This window comes from Euprymna scolopes, chromosome 1, assembly GCF_053919585.1.
Source record: "Euprymna scolopes isolate OS-2025 chromosome 1, ASM5391958v1, whole genome shotgun sequence".
In the NCBI taxonomy this organism is placed as follows: Eukaryota; Metazoa; Mollusca; class Cephalopoda; order Sepiida; family Sepiolidae; genus Euprymna; species Euprymna scolopes.
This window is the reverse complement of record NC_136482.1, coordinates 182,759,181-182,779,017: the sequence shown is the minus strand read 5'-3', so window position 1 is coordinate 182,779,017 and position 19,837 is coordinate 182,759,181. Positions and strand designations below refer to the sequence as shown.

At 33.9% G+C, this 19,837-nt stretch overlaps 1 protein-coding gene across 2 annotated transcripts in view; it reads right to left on the bottom strand.

Moving 5' to 3' along the window:
- The window catches only part of LOC145277953 (5-taurinomethyluridine-[tRNA] synthase subunit MTO1, mitochondrial-like), a 442,192-nt gene that overhangs the window by 18,539 nt on the left and 403,816 nt on the right, over nucleotides 1-19,837 (bottom strand). For both annotated transcript variants that reach the window (XM_080130076.1, XM_080130066.1), the window contains exons 11-13: nucleotides 11,421-11,551; nucleotides 6,367-6,571; nucleotides 1,987-2,149 (exon numbers count right to left, since the gene is read on the bottom strand). In XM_080130076.1, the coding sequence (XP_079986202.1) occupies nucleotides 1,987-2,149; nucleotides 6,367-6,571; nucleotides 11,421-11,551 (499 nt within the window). The remainder of the gene's footprint in view (nucleotides 1-1,986; nucleotides 2,150-6,366; nucleotides 6,572-11,420; nucleotides 11,552-19,837) is intronic.

Genomic DNA, 19,837 nt, shown 5'->3' with positions numbered 1-19,837 from the left:
AACCATATATATATATATATATATATATATATATATATATATATATATATATATATATATGGGAGGATTAGTTGGATTTGTGAATTGAAAAATCAAAACTTTTTGGGGTATCGGAATAGGGATTGGAAAAATTTGTACACATTTTCTGATGCAAAGAAATGACCCTTTTCATTACCTTTGTGTTTGTTTTTGTTTAAAAAATAAATTTATAATGAAATGATAAATATTTATTGATTTTAAATTATCATTAAAACAAAAATCTATAAATCACCTCAAAGGTGTATTTTTTATGTTTGCAAAAATATATGAACACATTACATAGGTTTTTATGCTAATCTGACATACAATAAAAAAATTCTATAGTTAGAAATTTAAAAAGAATCGGAATTGATAACTGTATCGGAATCTGGAACTTAGAACAGAATAGGTAAATGTATCAGAATCGGGAAAATATTGGAATCGTCCCATTCCTGAAAGGATGAAACACTAATGTATGTAGGTAGTTAATAATTATTATAGTAAATAATTATGTCAGCCCCTTTAAGAAACTCGTTTCTTATCATTGAGCACTTTCAGCTGAAATAAAAGTCGGTCAAATCATTTCTCATGGTTAACAATGGCCGAATGGATTAGGTCCTTGCTAATGAAGCCAGAGATGACTTTTGCTGCCGGGTTCAAATCTATTGACCGATGTTAATCGTGACACTGATGATTCCCGAAAAGATGAAACACTAGTGTCTGTAGGTATTTAATAATTATTATAGTAAGTAATATATATATATATATATATATATATATATATATATATATATATATATAAAACGAATCCAGTGGAGGCATTTGGATGATGTCAAAAGCATCGTTTATTCATTACCCACACAGCTGCAGCCATATAGGGTAATGGTGAGAAGCCTTGACTGTCATTTGAGCGGTCGGGTTTCGATCCTGGCTTGAGGCAGTTGCCTGTCTAGCCACACTGATGAGTTGTGCAACAACGAAACAGTACTGTATGTGGATGACTAAAAGCTGTATACACCTGGAGAGTTTAGTCACATACTATTTAAGATACACCGAATATCTTAACTTCTAACGATTTTCCTGAAAATGGACCCACATGTTGGATTTATAGAAGCATAATGCACATCCATTTCCTTCTATGAAAATTAAACGAGAAATAACTCTCATAGCACAAAGGGGAAATAACTCTCACAACTTAAGTAAATAAACTTACTTCCATTCTTAAAGACAACTGGTATCAGATAACAATGATTTAAACTAAATTAATTCAAAAATAAAATGAATTAAAAATCATTTAAATAAATCAATTTAAATTATTTCTAAACAGAACAATTAAAAATTCTACTGCAATAAGCAATTAATAACATTGAAATAATTATCAAAATTGATTTTATTCAATGTAATATGCAAACGAGGTTACTTCTTGAATGTAGATTTCCTTTCAGTATGTGTAGAAATCATGCTGGAATGAAAGCGTGTAAATGAAAACTAATCTGTGTACCTTTTGTACATATTAATCAAATTGTGAACAAACAAACATACAGGAATACAACTTTATCATGATAGATATATAAAATATATATTATATTATATATATTCTATAATGCAATGTATATATTTTATATATATAAAATATATATATATTACACGTAAATACTATAGCATATTAATCAAATTGTGAACAAACAAACATACAGGAATACAACTTTATCATAATAGATATATAAAATATATATTATATATATTCTATAATGCAATGTATATATTTTATATATATAAAATATATATATATTACACGTAAATACTATAGCATATTAATACCAGAGTGTGTAAATAACATGCACCTGGGGATTTTAATATCATTTAATATTATAATATGACAATAATCTTTAAAATTACAGAATAGAACACATTTTTTGCCATAGGTAATAATTTGTTTAATAAATAGAAATCAAAAACAAAACAAACCTTCTTTTATGTGGATTAAACAAATATTCAAGATTCAGTTTGGATTGCCATTCATGTGATTTTTTGGAAACTGTCTTCAGCCATTGAAGATTTTCTTTCAGATCTGCCTGCATCTTTTGAGTTTTTTCATGTCTATAACGACTGACACAACCCTGATGAAAGCCTGGAAATTACAAGCACATGAATTCTTAGGAATTAGACAATGATAAACCATGAAACAAAAAAAAGGTTACCTGCCTCAAATTTTGGACTACCAGTCACACACTTTAGAACATCTCAATAATAATATTATTTAAATATGAATGTAAATTTTTTTTCTTGGTATTAAATGTACTAGCCATGTTGTCTTAAAAGACAGCATACACTATTTAGAAACCTATGTGCTTCGTAAAAAAAAAAAAAAATTGCGCATAGAAATCACTATTTCCATTGCTTCAAACATAATAGCATTTGAGCAAGAGCTGATCGGCATGCACTATTCAGCCTTGATAGAGATTAAAACTGGCTTTGTAGGTGATGCCCTTTTCTCTTCCCTCCAACCTCTTTCCCACAGAAGAGACGTTTCAAGTCTGTCTTTGCTCTATTGTTATTTTCATGGCAAGTGCTTGACTGAGCTGCAATCTCTGGTCTCCCTTTGCCAAACTTTCATAAAAACACTCGACTAGCTACAACCACTATATACGATTTCCCCACTCTCTATCTGTGCCTAAATCTTAACACAAATTCCATGAACGAAGCTTCTTTCTTAGAACTGCCTGCCTATGGAACACTATTCTATTGTCCTGCTTCCCGGTTGAATAAAACATAGAAGTCTTCAAATCCAATGTAAACAAATTCTTGTTGAGCCGTCCCCATAAATAATCAAATTCTACCCAATTTACAACCTTAACAATTACTACACTACCACCTTACATCCACTAACCCTTATCCTCGAGTGGCCTTGGAGCTTTGATAAGTGATGAGTGACTCCCAAGTAAAAAAAAAAAATGCTTTTATAGTAATATTTATTTTTTGTATTGTTAACATTAAAGAAATAAATAGACAAATATTCGATGAGAACTATGAATATTACAATACTGCACTGCAAAATTATGGTTTCAATGAAAACATTAACTTCTACAGTAACATACTCACTCTCACTCTCTCTCTCTCTAGTAGTAACAACAATAATATGATTGGACATAAACGGAATACAATAACCCATAAGATAACAAGCATTAAATGAACAATAATATTCATGAAATGGATAATACAAACAATGAATACAGTAAACCTTTTGACAAAATATAAAATGTAAAATAGATCATGACAAACAAATAGATTCTGAGAATAGATATAAAAAAAAATGTAAGACTATTTGGTTCAATCCACCATTTTGTCAAAAATGTCCAGACTAACAGCTTTTTATTATTCTTTGAAATTATTGATAGAAAGTTAAAGATCCAAGATGAATACAGCATACTTCATAACAAAACTGCAATTAGACTTTCTTTCTCTATAATACCAAACTGGATAAGATAAAATAATAAAACACCAAAAGCATGCAAACATCATTGAAACATTATGGATTTAGTTTTTCGGACTCACTTCCTCATCTTCGGTGTTTTTTTTTCACTACGTTTCGGCGTATCATCCTTCAGCCTTCCTCAGGTGTATCTCGAACTCGGGAACTGTTTTATTGGAATTTCGAACCCAACCATTTATTGTTACAGGGGTACCATGTTCTCGTTCAATTCAGGCTATCCCCACACTAACGTGCTGTACTTGCAATAACCCTTATCCCTGAGTGGCTTCTGGGCCTTGATAAGTGGTGACCACCGTGTAAAAAAAAAAAAAAAAAGAAAGGCTGTCCCTGCTGCTACCGCTTAATGCTGTTGCGTCTTTATTCGTGTATGAGGTTGTTCTCTATGGATCGAAAACGGCTGGGTCGATTTTCATGAAATTCCACAAGAAGGTACTTTATCTGCCTGGCAGTGTTTTTAGATTTTGTGTCGGAATGTCTTTGATAAGTATCGATAATCAAAATAACCTGATGAAAGAAGGAACAGATGATTTTGACCAAAGTTAAAACTTTACACAGCCTTATACCACAAGTGTATTTGAGAAGTTTCATAACCACACAAGCAGAAAGGCCTGGCATATAAAATCAACAGTAGGTATTTTGATATGACAGAGGCGCGTTTAAAATGAATTATAGATGCAAAATTGAATTATGATACTTGACTTTTGCATTTTAAACTTTAATTCAAGTCATTATATATAAAATAATTTTATAAAATCAACAGCAGGTTCTCTACAGTGCAATGTGAACTACAATGTATTGTGGACTAAGTCACTGTGAGGAGGCATGTGAGCTTCCATGTTACAATGTAATTTGATTGTAAAATGGGTGATTTCACCGATTTCGATGACAATAAAAATACGAGAGTGATAAACATTTGTTGATCATCATTCAACCGCGGGCAAAGTCGGGTCACCTTGCTGGTTAATTTATAAATATAGGTTCATTGAAACAGCAAAAATATCCATTTATGTTCAGTTAAACACGTAAATATCAAAATAGGTTTAATAAAGCACTAAAACGTCCAAATAGGTGCACTAACACACACAAGCATCCCAATGGATTAACTAAACAAAACAAGACAAAACAAATATTAATTTATATTCATTAAATAAAACATCCAATTTAGTTTTGCTGTCATATTTAAATGCCAAACCAGATTTTGCTAAAACAATGAACGGATTCACTAAAATACTTAAAACATAAAAAGTCTTTCGCACTTGTACAGTTTAATCAAGACATTAAAAAATGAAAATATTGAAAAAAAAAAAAGGTTATATTGTACGTGCCTGTTTTGGACTGAAGATCTCCAAAAAAAAAATTCACTTAATTTGATTGAATAGTTTTTTTGTTTTTTTTACAGTGGAAAAACATGTTTTTATGACAGCATGTTGGAGGTAGACATCTTTGAATTTTTTGAACATGCCACGGGGAGATAACTCAATTTAAAGCGCCAACACTCCCTCCCCATCTTTAATACTAGCGTTTCTTCCTAAAAATCGAACCTTTTGCTCGGTATCATAACAATTGTTTTTTTTGCTGTAAAAAAAACAAAAAAAAAACACTTGATGAAATTAAGTGAACTTTTTTTTTTTTTGAGATCTTTAGTCCATAACGGATACGTACAATATAACCTTTTTTCGATATTTTCATTTTTTAATGTCTTGATTAACGTGTACAAGTACCATGTCTTTTGTGCTGCTGTCGTTTTTCGTATGTAACAATATGGCCCATTCTCATCATGCAATAACGTATTTATAGAGACATATTGTTGAACTGCTATCTAGCCCTTTACCCCTATAATGCCCCCTAGAGGGACAACCAGAGTTATCCCAGAAAATCCGTTCTGGTAAAAATTTACTTTCACCATGACTAATGTTTGTGCAAAATCTCAAAAAAATTCAAGGAGTGGTTATTGAGAAAAATGCAAACAAATGAACAATTTGGGGACAATTTTAACCATATAATGGCTCCTAAGGGGGCAGCCAGAGTTATCTCGGAAAATCTGTTCTGGCAAAAATTTACTTTCACCATGACTAATGTTTGTGCAAAATTTAAAACAATCCAAGGAGTGGTTATTGAGAAAAGAGTATCCTGTACCTTTACAAGGCCACCATTCAGCCATGCATGCAGTATTGTTGCCACATCTTAGCTGGTGCATCTACCACTAGTTTCTCCCTCTTAGATAAAGTCCAAAAAAGAGTTGTCAATCTAATTGGTCCCATTTTCTACTAAGCTCCAGCCCCTGTCTCATCGTCACAATGTTGCATCACTATGCCTGTTTTACAAATATTTTAATGGAATGTGTTCTGATGAACTTGTTTCACTTGTACCCCCAACAAACCCACTTAACAATAAGATCTCACCCTTTCACTGTTGTTGTCCCTAAATGCCAGAAAGCTTTCTATTCTAATAGTTTCTTCCCTCAAACAGCTAGACTTTGGAATTTCCTTTCCTGCAGCCTGCCTCCTTGGTTGTACTGATATGCAGAAGTTTAAATGTAACATAAACAAACATCTTGTTAATCTTTCCTAGACATGGCTCTAAATAGTAGCCCCTTACGTCCAAGTGGCGATATGTTTTTTAAGGGGTGAACATGAGTAAAAAAAAAAGTGCGGACAAACGAATGGGAATGAAGTACTAGGTGCAATTCCTCCTTTGTTGGGGAGTGAATAAACTTTTGCAATTGAAATGTAGAACTGTTTATGACTATTGGAGTTCGATCATATAAAATTGAACTACTAAATAATAACACATGTTTTTAAAAGATCATGGCATGCTTGTAAAGAAAAAGAAGAAAAATAAACGCAAACACTGACCTTTTTCAGTGAGACGCATGTCTGCATTGTCAGGTCGAAGAAACAGGCGGAATTCTGCCCTGCTTGTGAACATACGATATGGTTCATTGGTTCCAAGCGTCGTCAAATCATCAATCATGACGCCAATGTAGCCTTCGGAACGGTCAATAATCAGAGGAGGTTTATCTTGAACTTTGGATGCAGCATTGATTCCAGCAATAATACCCTATAAATTTAAAAGTCATATGATAAAAAACAAGAAGGCAACTCAGCGTTGTAAAATAGGTTTAAATATGATAATTTAATTTATGCAGATTTTGCACTAATTATTATAGAACCAATACTCTATTGATTATTATATTGTACCCAATATATGATAGCGATTTCAAAAGTTTAAAAAAAAAAAAAATGATTTGGATGCCATCAGCTAGAATCGAAATCAAAACATTTAGCTCTCCAGCCTTAGTTGTTACCATTTGAGCTATTGTCAGAGGGATAAGAAATAGCTAAAAATGAATTGTGTAGCAGAAACAAATGGAACTTTTTTCTTCCTCGAATCAATGCCTCTCCTTTGTGCTATTTGGCCACATACTAACCAATCAGGGGTACGGCGTGTTGATCCTTCTTATTCCCTAAGGAAATCGGCCAGCATCCGGTTTGAAGAACAACAACTCACCCTTACTGAGAGAGACACCAAACAGAACGGACCTCCTTTTTCTTTTCTCTCTCCACGTTAGTGTTATTTCTACCGGTATCGACGATTCCACTGGGAATAACTACCGCGATAGCACCAGGTAGCCGGAGTCCAGCTTTTGACCAGGAACATATCACATTCTCCTTAATAAACCTGTTCTGAGTTACATTTTATGAAGTTGTTGCGTTCGTCATTTCAGAAGCTTGTATTGAATTATTTTATTAGGTTGTGCCCTAAAAGCATTCTAAACCCTAAAATCGACTTTAACGTATAAATGTCTATCTGTGCATGACACAAATAGACAAGGCCATTTTTATTTATATAAAGCAATGGTCCATAAAAAATGCATTAATTTGACCTGTCTTGCACCACTCTGCAACCTTGTATCTCCAACTAGATGCACTTTGAAAAAATGAAGGGAGACAGACAATAAGTTTTACGTTTTAGATTCATTTTCATTTTCTTCAAATATCATAAAGAATAAATTCTAAAAAAAAAAAAACATGCACAAGTTGCAAATCCAAATTGAAGAAACAAAATGTCAGCTTCACAATCTATATATCTATAAAAGTGAAAGCGTGTATGTGAGGGCAACTCTCAACCTATATCCTCAACAAATTTTTATCTACAGACTTGAAATTTGGTATATAGGGTACTCAGACACGTGGAAAACTTTTTAATCGGTTTCAAAAGGCTGCTAAGGGGTCAAAATTTAAAAATTGGTACTTGGGGAGGGTCATCGGATTTTTATCTGTTTGTGAACAGTTTCACGACTGCACATGCTCGAATCATTCACATGACAGCGTCCTTATGTTAAGAATAAGTAGTTTGAAAATACTTTTTAAAGATCCTGGCAAGCTGACTTAATGGTTATCGCACTTGATTCACTGTCTTTAGGTTTTGGTTTCGATCTCAGCTCGAGTATTTTTATTTTTTACTTACAAGAAGTGAACCGTTTAGAAAAAAACATAATACTCGTATGCACATGTCTCAGTTTATTTCCGTTTTTTAAACTTCATTTTTTTTTTTTTTAAAGAAATTAAACGTTACATTTAATACCGGGCAACGCCGAGTAGTTACAGATAAACATCATCATAAATGAATACATATGAAGGAGGGAAAGATGACTTATACGAAAAATCCAGATTCCTTTGGATGTTTTTTTTTTTATATCCTGGTTTAAAATGATTAAACGTTTTTGTTTTTATTATTTATAATTTAATGTGAAACCTCGTTTTTAGTTAGAATGTACTTGAAATGGAACTCTTAAATTGGAAACAAACTCTGTCATGTTTTTGTTATTTTATTTTGAACTTTATTTTTTCTTTTCATCTTTCCTTGCCCTTCCACCCACTCCTCATTCATGCGGCTGCATCATTTCCACCAATGACCTCCTCCACTCCCCACCTACTCAATCACAACATACAACTTCTACCCCCCCCCATCCCCGTAATATCTGCTTCCCTCCTTGGATTACCTTCCGCGCTTTACTCAATAAAACTTATTTATATCAAATGAATAAGATCAAACGAATCAACTGAAATATCTTTAATGAGCATTTGTGTCCTTATTTTTACTGTTGACATGAATGGATATGAGTGAAAGAAAGATGACTTGTACGAAAAGTCCAGGTTCCTTCAGATGTTTTTAGCATGGTTTAAAATGATTAAAAGTGTTGTTTTTTTTTTATTATTATTATTTATAGCTAGCAGTTCAATCAAATAAGGCAAAGCACTAGGTGTATCAGAATATTTGGGGAATTTTGACACCCCTAACACGAAACTGTGAATAAAATTTAAAAAAAAAAAAAAAATTCGTAATTTCTCTTTTAAAAGTGGGTTGTTTATTTTCGTTATGGAATATAATTCCAAAATAAATTATTAAAGTTGTATAAAAAGCAATAGAAATATTATTTTTTAAAAAACATTTTTTTTTTACGTCAATTGAATTTTACGAGTTAAATATTTTTCAATTTTTAAACTTAAAAAAATCTATCAAAATTTTTCTATTGATTCAATTTTTACGATATTTTCAGGGTCAATGTGAAATTTGATGCTCTTTCCAATAAACCGAATATAATATTTTAGACAAACGTTTTTTTTTTTAATTCACCCCTCCCCATTTTGAAATGTCTATTAAAAAGCAAATAACTAATTTACGCACCAAAGTTTTATATATCACAAATTGAAGATAAAAGATTAATAAATAATATATTCAAATTTAAAACAAAAAAAAGTGTTTTTTTAGAAATTTACCTGTAAAGTCCGAAGTTTAAAACTTTTTTTTTTTTAAACACGTTTTTTTTTTGTTTTGTTTTTTTTAAATGAAAGCTTGGTCCTTGCTCCTTTAATTGAAAAAAAAAAAATTAGGGTTTGAATTACATTTTTCGAGTAGTTATAAGCTTGGAAAGACAGGGGGTCGAATTATTCAATATTTTTCACACGTTGGTAAGGTCAGTTTCTGACACACCTAGCAAAGTACAAATGAAAGAAAAAAAACTAAATTTGAACGCCAATTTTAAAAAGTTGAATTGGAACACGATGTTTACAATTCAGACAGAAGTTGACTAAAATTAGTTTGAAACCTTAAAAAAAATAAGGACAAAAAAGTTCATGATAACAAACCCGCTTTCAGAAATATTTATTTCAAAGTCTGCCTCAAGTTTGTTGGAATTTTGGAAAGACACAAGGTATGTATATATTTAGTATTATTAGATATTCAAGCTATGTCTATTTAATCTCTCTCATTCATTTCTCTCTCTTAATTTTTTCCAGGTTAGAAATATCCAAAAGTAAAACACTATTGAATTTCGACAAGGTTGTAGATAGCGCTCAATGTAAAGAGCAGTGATAACTTTGTTTACCTAAACTGAATAATATATATATATAGAGAGAGAGAGAGAGAGAAAATAAAAAAGGAACAAACCGTATTATGTGTTCACCAACGTTTCGTCTTTATTTCGAGACTTCCTCTGGGTGAATGAGATTAAGAAACCAAAAAATATACCAGTACAAAATATTTGAAAATGTTTCACGTGCACAGTGTGACGCAGTTCTATTTCCATTATTTTCATCATCATATATATATATATATATATATATATATATATATATATATATATATATATATATAAAACCCAATGATTCTTTATTTATCAGGATGAATGTAGAAGATTATGCGTAGCTTAATTGCCATATATTTTCAGAACTTACTATCTAGCTCTACTCACATATTGAGCACTGTTGACAATCGATACATAAGATTTTATATCTTTTTATAACATTTTATGTGGTCACATGGAATAATAATAATAATAACAATAATAATAATAATAATAATAATAATAATATAGTTGAGCATATTGAGAAGTGATACACGAATTACCATTAGTGTATAAGCGATGCTCTTTGTGTAAACAAATCGAGCTTAGATAATTCGGACGATGTCAAAACATCGTTAAACTCATAACTCACACAGCAGCCGCCGATAGTGTAGTGGTTAAGAGCCTTGACTGTTATACAGGTCGGGTTTCAATCCTGGCTTGAGGTAGTTACCTGTCCTAGCTGCACTGATGAGCTGCGAAACAGTACTGTATGTGGATGACTATATATATATATATATATATATATATATATATATATATATATATAGACACCTAGCTCTACTTACGTATTGAGCACTGTTGAAGTAAATACTGGTAATAGATACATGAACTAATAATATATATATATATCTCGTATAAATATATATTATTAGTTTATGTATCTATTTTCAGTATGTAATTATAAATAATAATTATTTTTTATACCTACAGATACTAGTCTTTCATGCTTTCGCAATCATCAGTGTAGTATCTGACGATTTCTACTGGTCGGGAGATTCGAATCCAGCCACACAGTCACCTTTTACTTCATTTACCAAGCTTTATATATTTCAATGTGTGTGTGTAAAAAATATAATAGAGTGACAAATGACGAAAGTAAGATTGTGATATTTTTTTTATGTATCATATAGAGGTATGAATATGTGGCTCTTCAGTGTGGCTAAAAACAGGTGGGTGCTTCAAACTGAGATTCAAAACTTGACAGCAGTAGAGAACACTTATCCTTGTACCATCAGCCACTGCCGCAACGTAAGAGAAATCTACAATGCTTACATATTTGCATTATCAACCACCTAAAGTGTTCTATTCTTTTATGAAAATATGTGCATTTATGGTGAGTCGGAGCCAGAACACACAGACACATATATAAATGCACTTTTTCCATTTTAAAATGCCTAAAATTAATTCCTTGTGATTTGAAATTCCCACGCAGAGCTGCAATGTAATCGAATGTCGATTTCGTTATTTCTATGGAACAAAACAAGGAAGTTGAATTACTTGTGCAGCTGCTTCTTCATAACCGGTTGTTCCATTAATTTGGCCAGCAAAAAACAGGTTTCCAATGCGAAGAGTCTCCAAGGATGCCTTTAATTGACGGGGATCCATATAATCATATTCGACTCCATAACCTGTAAGAAAACAAGATCAACCTGAATATCATAAAAAATGTCATAAATACTTTTAATGGATTTATTGAAAAAACTGATTTATTATTGACTAGTGGGGAGTACCCGGCGTTGCCCGGGTGTTTGGAGGTGTGTTGTTGGGGAGCGGAGTGCTTGGAGGTGTAAAAGAAAAAAAGTTTTAGTAGGAAGGTAGACTTGAACCCCGAAGCCTTGACGTGAAGGTGGAAACGAAAAGGAAAAAAAACAGACACCTAACCATCTCGGCCACGAAGGGAGAGGAATTGATAAGCGTGTTAAGTTAACGTTTATAAAGTGAAATTGACAGGTGCGAGGAAGTTAAGTCGTGTGATGTTTGACCTTGAAACATGATGTAAACAATGACTGTTCAACAGTTAAGATTTTGTGCAGAACAGTTTTTACTGAACTTTAGGGAAGGAAAAGCAGCTCCCCCGTTTATTAGGGGAGTGTCTCGAAATGGAAGCAACTGTCTGATATGATGGTGAAAAGGCGACATTGACGAAACGTTTACATCGCTTTCTGGAGACCACCGGCTGTGGGCCAGGGAGGTGGCTATTAGAATCGAGTTTTGCATAATATCTACGAGTTAACAATGGGGGTCGCCTGTCTGTTTAATTTGCCCGACTTTGAAAAGCTAAATATTCCTGATTTTTGGATCGCCGGGTGTTGCTTTCGTTTTTCGGTATAAAATACCGAAAAACGAAAGCAACGAAAGTATTTTATACCGAAAAACGAAAGCAACACCTGGCGATCCAAAAATCAGGAATATTTAGCTTTTATACCGAAAAACGAAAGCAACACCCGGCGATCCAAAAATCAGGAATATTTAGCTTTTCAAAGTCGGGCAAATTAAACAGCCAGGCGACCCCCATTGTTAACTCGTAGATATTATGATTTAGACATGATATAAAAAGTTTTAAGAATGAGAGAGCTGAGAGAGTAGCCCCTGGAAAAAAGCCTTTTGCAGACATACAAAAAAAGTGTACATACATACACACACACATTTTGCCTTTTATATATATATAGACTAGCGGGGGTACCCGGCGTTGCCCGGGTGTTTGTAGGTGTGTGTGGTGTTAAATAAAAAAGAATCCGGAGGGGAGGGGAAGGATCGAACCTGAAGCCCTGAGGCGAAGTTTGAAAATAAAATCGGCCAGGCAGAATCAGTTAGTGAAAGATGTTTGAATTTATTTAAGTAAGAACGAAATTGACAGGTGCGCGCCCGGAAGTCGTCGAGCGTTACGAAGACGTCAATAACCAGGTTTGTTTGTTATAAGCGAAATAAAAAAAGAAAACAACGTTAACACTTAAGCGGGAAAAAAAAACACAAAAAAAACTAACGTAAGGCAAACGAACGATGAAAACAAGAAAAACGAACACGTGAAAAATGGCGTAAATAAGCCTGTTTCGATATTAAAATTTAAAAAAATCGGTGGGTACCCGGATGTTTTTGGGTGTGTGGTCGGTGGTGGATAAGCGAAGTAAAAAAAGAAAAAACAGAAAAACGAACGTTACGTGAAAAATGGGTTAAATAATACAGGGTTCAATATTTAAATTTAAAAAGATTGAAAAAAAAAAGACACCTCCCACCACGATTCAAACTCAAAACAACGCGCTAATCAACTGACCTAACACGACGTACATGAAATTTGTTCAGTTTTTCAACTATTTAAAGTAAATCAGGTCATGACGTCATCTGATGCATGCGTAGAATCGGTCGAGAGGGCCGTTTTTGTTGACCCCCCTCCCCACCTGTCGAAAATTGTCGATTTCGGGGTGAAAAAGTTAACGTTTTTGGCCAATTTTTCGATATTTTTCGAGCAAAGGATGGAGCTTCGATGTGATACCAAGTTTGTGAATTTTCGTTGCGTCTGTCGAAAGTTTTTAGCATACATACAAACATTTTCGCTTTTATATATATAGATGTTAGTAAAGTATATCTTTTATTATACTAAAACCGAATAATCAACTTTTGCTTCTCATTATCCTATATATTATAATCACACAAAATGCATGTTAAAGCATTCTTTAGTTTTGGGATTGATTTATGTTTTAAACAAGTGAAGCATGCATGGTCCCCCATGAGTGCACAGTGAACGAGGTATAAACATATGTAAATTTGAGTTCTGCACCATGCAAAAAAAGAAAATTAAGTCCATCATTTACCCCTCTCCCCATTTAGCCCCAAAAGTCCCCAAGGCCTTAACATATTTGAGTTCTGAACCATGCAAAACTTCTAAATAGATATACACAGCAAATTTTAGACAAATATGGTAAAATAGTCCCAAAAATGGAATGTTTTTATTAGCCCAAAAAGAGCCCCTGGGGCATACTCAAGAGTTATCGCAAAGTATAGACAAACAAAATTATATAGAAATCAGTCAGTTACAACTTTTCAGAAAGTTTTATAAAAATGCAAGGTATCAATAATAAGCACAAAAGTGTAAATTTAGCCATTTTAACCCGAAAGGCACCCCTAGGGGGGCTACTGGAGTTTTCCTGGAAAATCCGTTCTGTTACTTTTTTACTCATATCATGTTTAATGTTTGTGTAAAATTTTAAAAAATTCCAAGATGTAGTTAATTGAGAAAAGTGCAAACAGACAAACGGACAAGGGTGAATCTACCCTCCTTTTGCCGGGGGACCAAAAAATAATCTATATTATATTTCTCTTTGTCTGGCTGTTCGTTCCACTTTTTCTCAGAAACTACTGAATCAATTTGGCTGAAATTTTGTATAAACCTTTGTTATGATAAGGTGCAGCAAACTAGCTATTATGGTATCCGTTCAGTATACAGTTAAAGGTTTACAGCGATTAATAACAATTAGTACTCAATGTAAAAATGAACACAAATTAAAGCATATTAAACTATCAATTTGGTATAAAGCACTGATTTTAAGTCAACTGGTTATTAATTTTGCCTATTTTTAATGGGCTAAAAACTAGACTTTTTAGCCCATTTTCAATGGGCTAAAAAGTCTAGTTAGTTATAATTAGCAGGGTTGGTTGGTTGTTTTTGTTTTATGGCATATCAACCCTTTTCGGGTTATTTAATGCCGAATCCAAAGATTTTGAAGAAAAAATTTTTAATAGAATATATTTGTTGTTTTCAAGTCGGTTTCTATTTAATCCATAGTTGGAACCCTAACAGGTACTACCACTCTAGGTCAGAGTGGACCTGGGAGCAATGGTAATTAAAGGGTGGCTCCACACTCCCCAAAGCCCACAAGCTGGGGCCTCACCACTGGATATAGTTTAAGGTCATAACCAGGACCATAATTAGCAGGGAGACCCAACGTTGTCTGGGATTGAATGAGGATTATCTAATGTTCCACCTCTCGTCTTTTTATTGGTATCAAAATCTGTGAAATCGCCCATTTTGTAATCAAATTGATTGATTGCCTACTCATTAGTGACCCTTCACAATAGTGTACCGAGAGGGGCCTTCACGTACTTCCCTGCAGTGACTCGGTCCAAAATACATTGTAGTCTACATTGCACAGTAGAGAATCTACTGTTGATTTTATAAAATTATCTGTAAACAATGGCTTCATTTAAAGTTTAAAATGCAAAAGTCAAGTATCATGGTTCAATTGTGCTCTAAACAGAAACATTCACTTCAAATACGCCCCTATGTTATCAAAGTACACAGGTCCTGCTAGTTATAGATGAAGCTGAAAGGAAAGTTGAGGAGACTGTAAGTTGCATTCTTATGATGACTGAACTTATGCATTCATGACCTAAAAGTTTTATCTCACTGTTGCAGATATTGATGGTGTGAGACTCTAAGGAAGCAACCCACATCATGGACATACGTCAGAAGCAGAGACGCATCATTAAATTCATGGCAGCAGAATGCTGGTGCCTATGTAGAAAAATAAATTCTGGAGCATAAAAGGTTGTTTGTTTTAACGGTACCACTCCCGTATTTGTAGTTCTTCAACTTTTTTATGGAAAAAAAAAAAAAATAAAAAAATAAAAAAAAAAATAAGAGGCTTTATTATTGGAATAACCCTGATATTAGTATATAAGAGAACATTAAAATATTTGGGTATAACGAAAACGAAGATATTCAGTGTATAGGGGTATTATATATGTTGTTGATGATGATGATGATGATGATGCCATAAGATAAAGCGATTAAGGGATGAGAATTTGAAGACTCTTACAGATTATTGGTTAGCTCATCTTATCTGCTCATAACAGAACAATTGGTGATGATTTTTTTTTTTAGAGTGGTTTGTCTGGATCATTGTTAAATACATTCAATTAAACAACTTGGAAACGATTTTATATAACACCAACTAACGTTTTAAGACCTCATTTTATCCATCTGCTCGATTTGCTTCTAATCTACTTTCTGCAAAGCTCCCATCTGCAAATCATCATGTGACACACCCCCTACTTCCGTTGTCAAATTTAACCTTTTGAACAGCTACTATTCATCTCGGATCCACTCAAAGTCACCCAATACATAATAAGTGAACATAAAACTGTCATCCTTAAACTCAGATCTTATTCCTTAAACAATCATCTGACAAAACTGCATGTAAACAATACAATATACCTCGTCACTGCATAAAAAAAAACTATAATCTCGGTTTCAGTACTTGGCGTTTATAGCGCAGAATAATTGAAAGGTTTTCTTTATGAAAAAAAAAAAATTCTTTTATCAATCGTTATCTTTCATGACCTCTACAAGCATTTAACACAGTTCACACTTCTTTCTTTCCTTTTCTTTTTCTGCTTTTTCTTTCCTTCCTTTTCCATCGTCTAAATCTTAACGTTTGTCGCTGTGGCATATTAACCTTTTTTAACCTGTCAACAGTAGACTTGGCTCTTATTCCTTGAGCAAACACCAAGCAAAAACTTCACTCAAACAATGTAATATGCCTCACCACTGCATTAAAAACTCCGATCCCGGTTAAAGTACTATTCTTTTTACTGCATTTCATCCATGTTCTTTGTTTTTTTTTCTATTCTTTTTTAAATTTTCTTCTGTGCACCTTCCGCATTTTAACGTCTTTATTGCACCCGCTGCATAATTTTTTTTATTGCATTTTCACCTCACACAAGGCACAGTGCCACTTTCATGTAGGGGGCTACTATCTGGGATGTAAATTGCAGGAATACTATGTAGGGAGTTGAGCAGCAAGATGTCTGTTTAAATTACACTTGAACTTCTGCATGTCAGTACAGTAAGGGAAGCATGAACCCGGAAGGGAATTCCAAAGTCTTGCAGTTCTGGGGAAGAAGCTATTAGAGTAAAAGGCTTTCTTACACCTAGGGATGCCCACTGTGTAGGGGTGGGATTTTGCTGCTTGTCAGGTTTGTTGAGAGTATTTATGTCGTGGGGGCACAAGGGCTTGTAGTTCGTCAGAGCATCTACAATGAAAATATTTGTAAAACAGGCAAAGGGACAGAGGCTGAAGCCTAGCTGACAGTTCAGGACTTATTAGGTGGGTGACTCTCTTTTGAACCCTGTCCAAGAGTGAAAGACAAGTAGCAGATGCACCAGCCCAAATGTGACAACAGTACTCCATATATGGGTGAATGGTGGCCTTGTAGAGGTACAGGATACTTTCAGGCGTGAGTAACTTTCTAGCACGATAGAGAGAGCCCACCTTCTTTGCAGGAACTGCGGCAATGCCCCCAATGTATCTGTTCCAACTCATGTTCCTTGTGAACGTTAAGCTGAGCAGTTTAAACAATGTACTTTCAGGTAATCTATCATTAGCATTAGCTATTGGTGGCAGAGAAGGTTTCTTGTAATTATTGAAGAAAAGAAGCTCAGTCTTGACAGCACTGAATGTTACCATCCATTTTTGTCCCCATTCCACTACTGGAAGTCTTCCTCTAGGGTTTTCACCATTGCCTTGGATATGTGTTCATTCGTTTTCCCCTTGTGCCGGTTATAGAGCATGGTGTCATCAGTAAATTTACTCATCTCAGAGACAATTTTATCAGGGAGGTCATTTATGAATATCAAAAATAATAAAGGTCCAAAGATCCACTCATGAGGTGCACCCACATTTATATCATATTGTTTTGGCATACAACCATTGAAGACAATCTGGATTCTTCTCTTATTTAAAAAGGATTTAATTATGTTAAGTATTCGTTCAGTAATATCATATGATCTGATTTTCATTAGAAGATCATCGTGCCATACCCTGTCAAAAACCTTCTATATATCTAGGACTACTTCCCTACTTTCCCCTGTTTTATCCAGTGCATGGTATATACGTTCAGAGATTACAGTTAGGATATCTGCTGTAGAATGGGCTTACCTGAACCCATATAAAGTAGTAGACTAGAGCTTGATTAATTATGGACTCAAATATTTTGATGAAAAGATGGAGGAGGTTAATGGGGCTATAATTTAATGGGTCAGTTCTTTTGCCAGAATTCTTATAAACTGGTACCAAAGAAGCAATTTTCCAGCAGTCAGGAAAGCAAGATTCGTTCAGGCATTTGTTATAAAGTTTGGAGAAAACTGGAGCAACCTCAACAGAGTATTTTTTTAATAGTATAGCCGAGATGAGATCGGGTCCACATGCTTTTGAAGTGTCTAGGTTTTTTATGATATCACATACTTGAGAAAGGGTGGTTTTCGGATGATCTAGTGTGGTTTCTGTCTGGAAAGGGAAATCAGAGAGAGAGTGGCTTACTGACTCTAAAGTAGAGTTTGAGGCAAACCGATCTCAGTTGTCGTGCAAACAATTTCATGATTGTTGGATAAAGGGGGAATTGCTGATTGCCCAATATTTACTTTACTTTACACGGTTGTAGATTTTCTAGGAATCATGAGCTCCTAATTTCTGCGCTTCAATGCGTCTTTTGGTAGTTTGTTGCTACTTCTTTCTAACAATTACTTCTAGCTTCTATATTCTTTAGTCTCTTTGTACTGGACGTATGTCGGATAAACCTGCAGTATGTATGCTGCCTTTGAGCAATGGCAGATGTGCAAGTAGAAGTAAACCATTGGGGAGAGTGGGGTTTGCTATAGAACTTTCGTGTGGGAACATGTGCTTCAATTGCTATTTTGAACCATTCAGTGGTCTCATTTGCACGCTGTTCTGCAGGAAGAGAAAAGATATTTCCCCATAGGGCATCTCTGAAGGCTTCCCAGTCAGTCTTCTTATAGTACCTTATTTTTCAAATAGTTACATAAAACATCCCGTTATTGTGTCTTCTTTTTCCTATGTTTTTGCCGTTATTTCAGGGAATTTAAAATCCTCATGTTTTCTAAAGACGTCTGTTGATCAAAACAAAGCTGGTAAAACTCTCGTTTTTGATCATTTATCATGTGATTAATTTTTTTTCCTTTTGTCTTTTTTCACACATAATAGTACTGTATAAAAGAATGTAAATAATATTTCTACTTATATATATATAGAAGGTACTTTGTGTATGTGTGTGTGACAGAGAGAGAGAGAGAGAGAGAGAGAGAGAGAGAGAGAGAGAGAGAGACAGAGTGAGAGAACGTTTCCTATGGACTCCAAAACGGCTGGGTCTATTTTTCTGAAATGTACCTTATGTGCTTGTTAGTGTTCTCTACTTATATATGAAAAGCATTTTGTGCGTGAGTTTGTTCCCTATGGATTCCAAAATGGCTGGATCGATTTTTATGAAATTTTACAAACATGTACTTTATGTGCCTGAAAGTGTTCTTAGATAGATTTTGTATCTGAATACTCCTGATAAGTATCGAAAAGCGATAACTGAAGAAATCACATTAAAGAAGGAAAAGTCCTATTTTGATCAAAGTTAACAGTTTTATACAGCCTAACATATAAGTGCATTTAAGAAGTTTTATCACTGCACAAGCAGAAAAATTTGCCGCATAAAATTTACAGTCGGTTTTTTGATAAGACAGGAGTGCGTTCAAAATGAATGTTTCAGTTTAGAGCACAATTAAACCATAATACTTGATTTTTGCACTTTAAATTTTAATTCATAAGTCATTATAAAAAATAATTTCATAAAATCAACAATAGTTTCTCTAAAGTGCAATGTAGATTACAATAAATTGTGGATTAGGTCACTGCAGAGTGGCATGTGAAACTTCTCAGTGGACCATAGTGGGTTCCAGGCTACAACAGGTAATCAATTGATATGGTTGTGACAAATGGGCGATTTTATTGATTTTGATAACAATAAAAGTATTTGGAAGTAGGGGAACATTTGTTGATCCTCATTTCATTCCAAGCAACGTCAGGTCTCCTTGCTAGTTAGTATATAAGCAAACATTTGAAGTGGGGGATGCC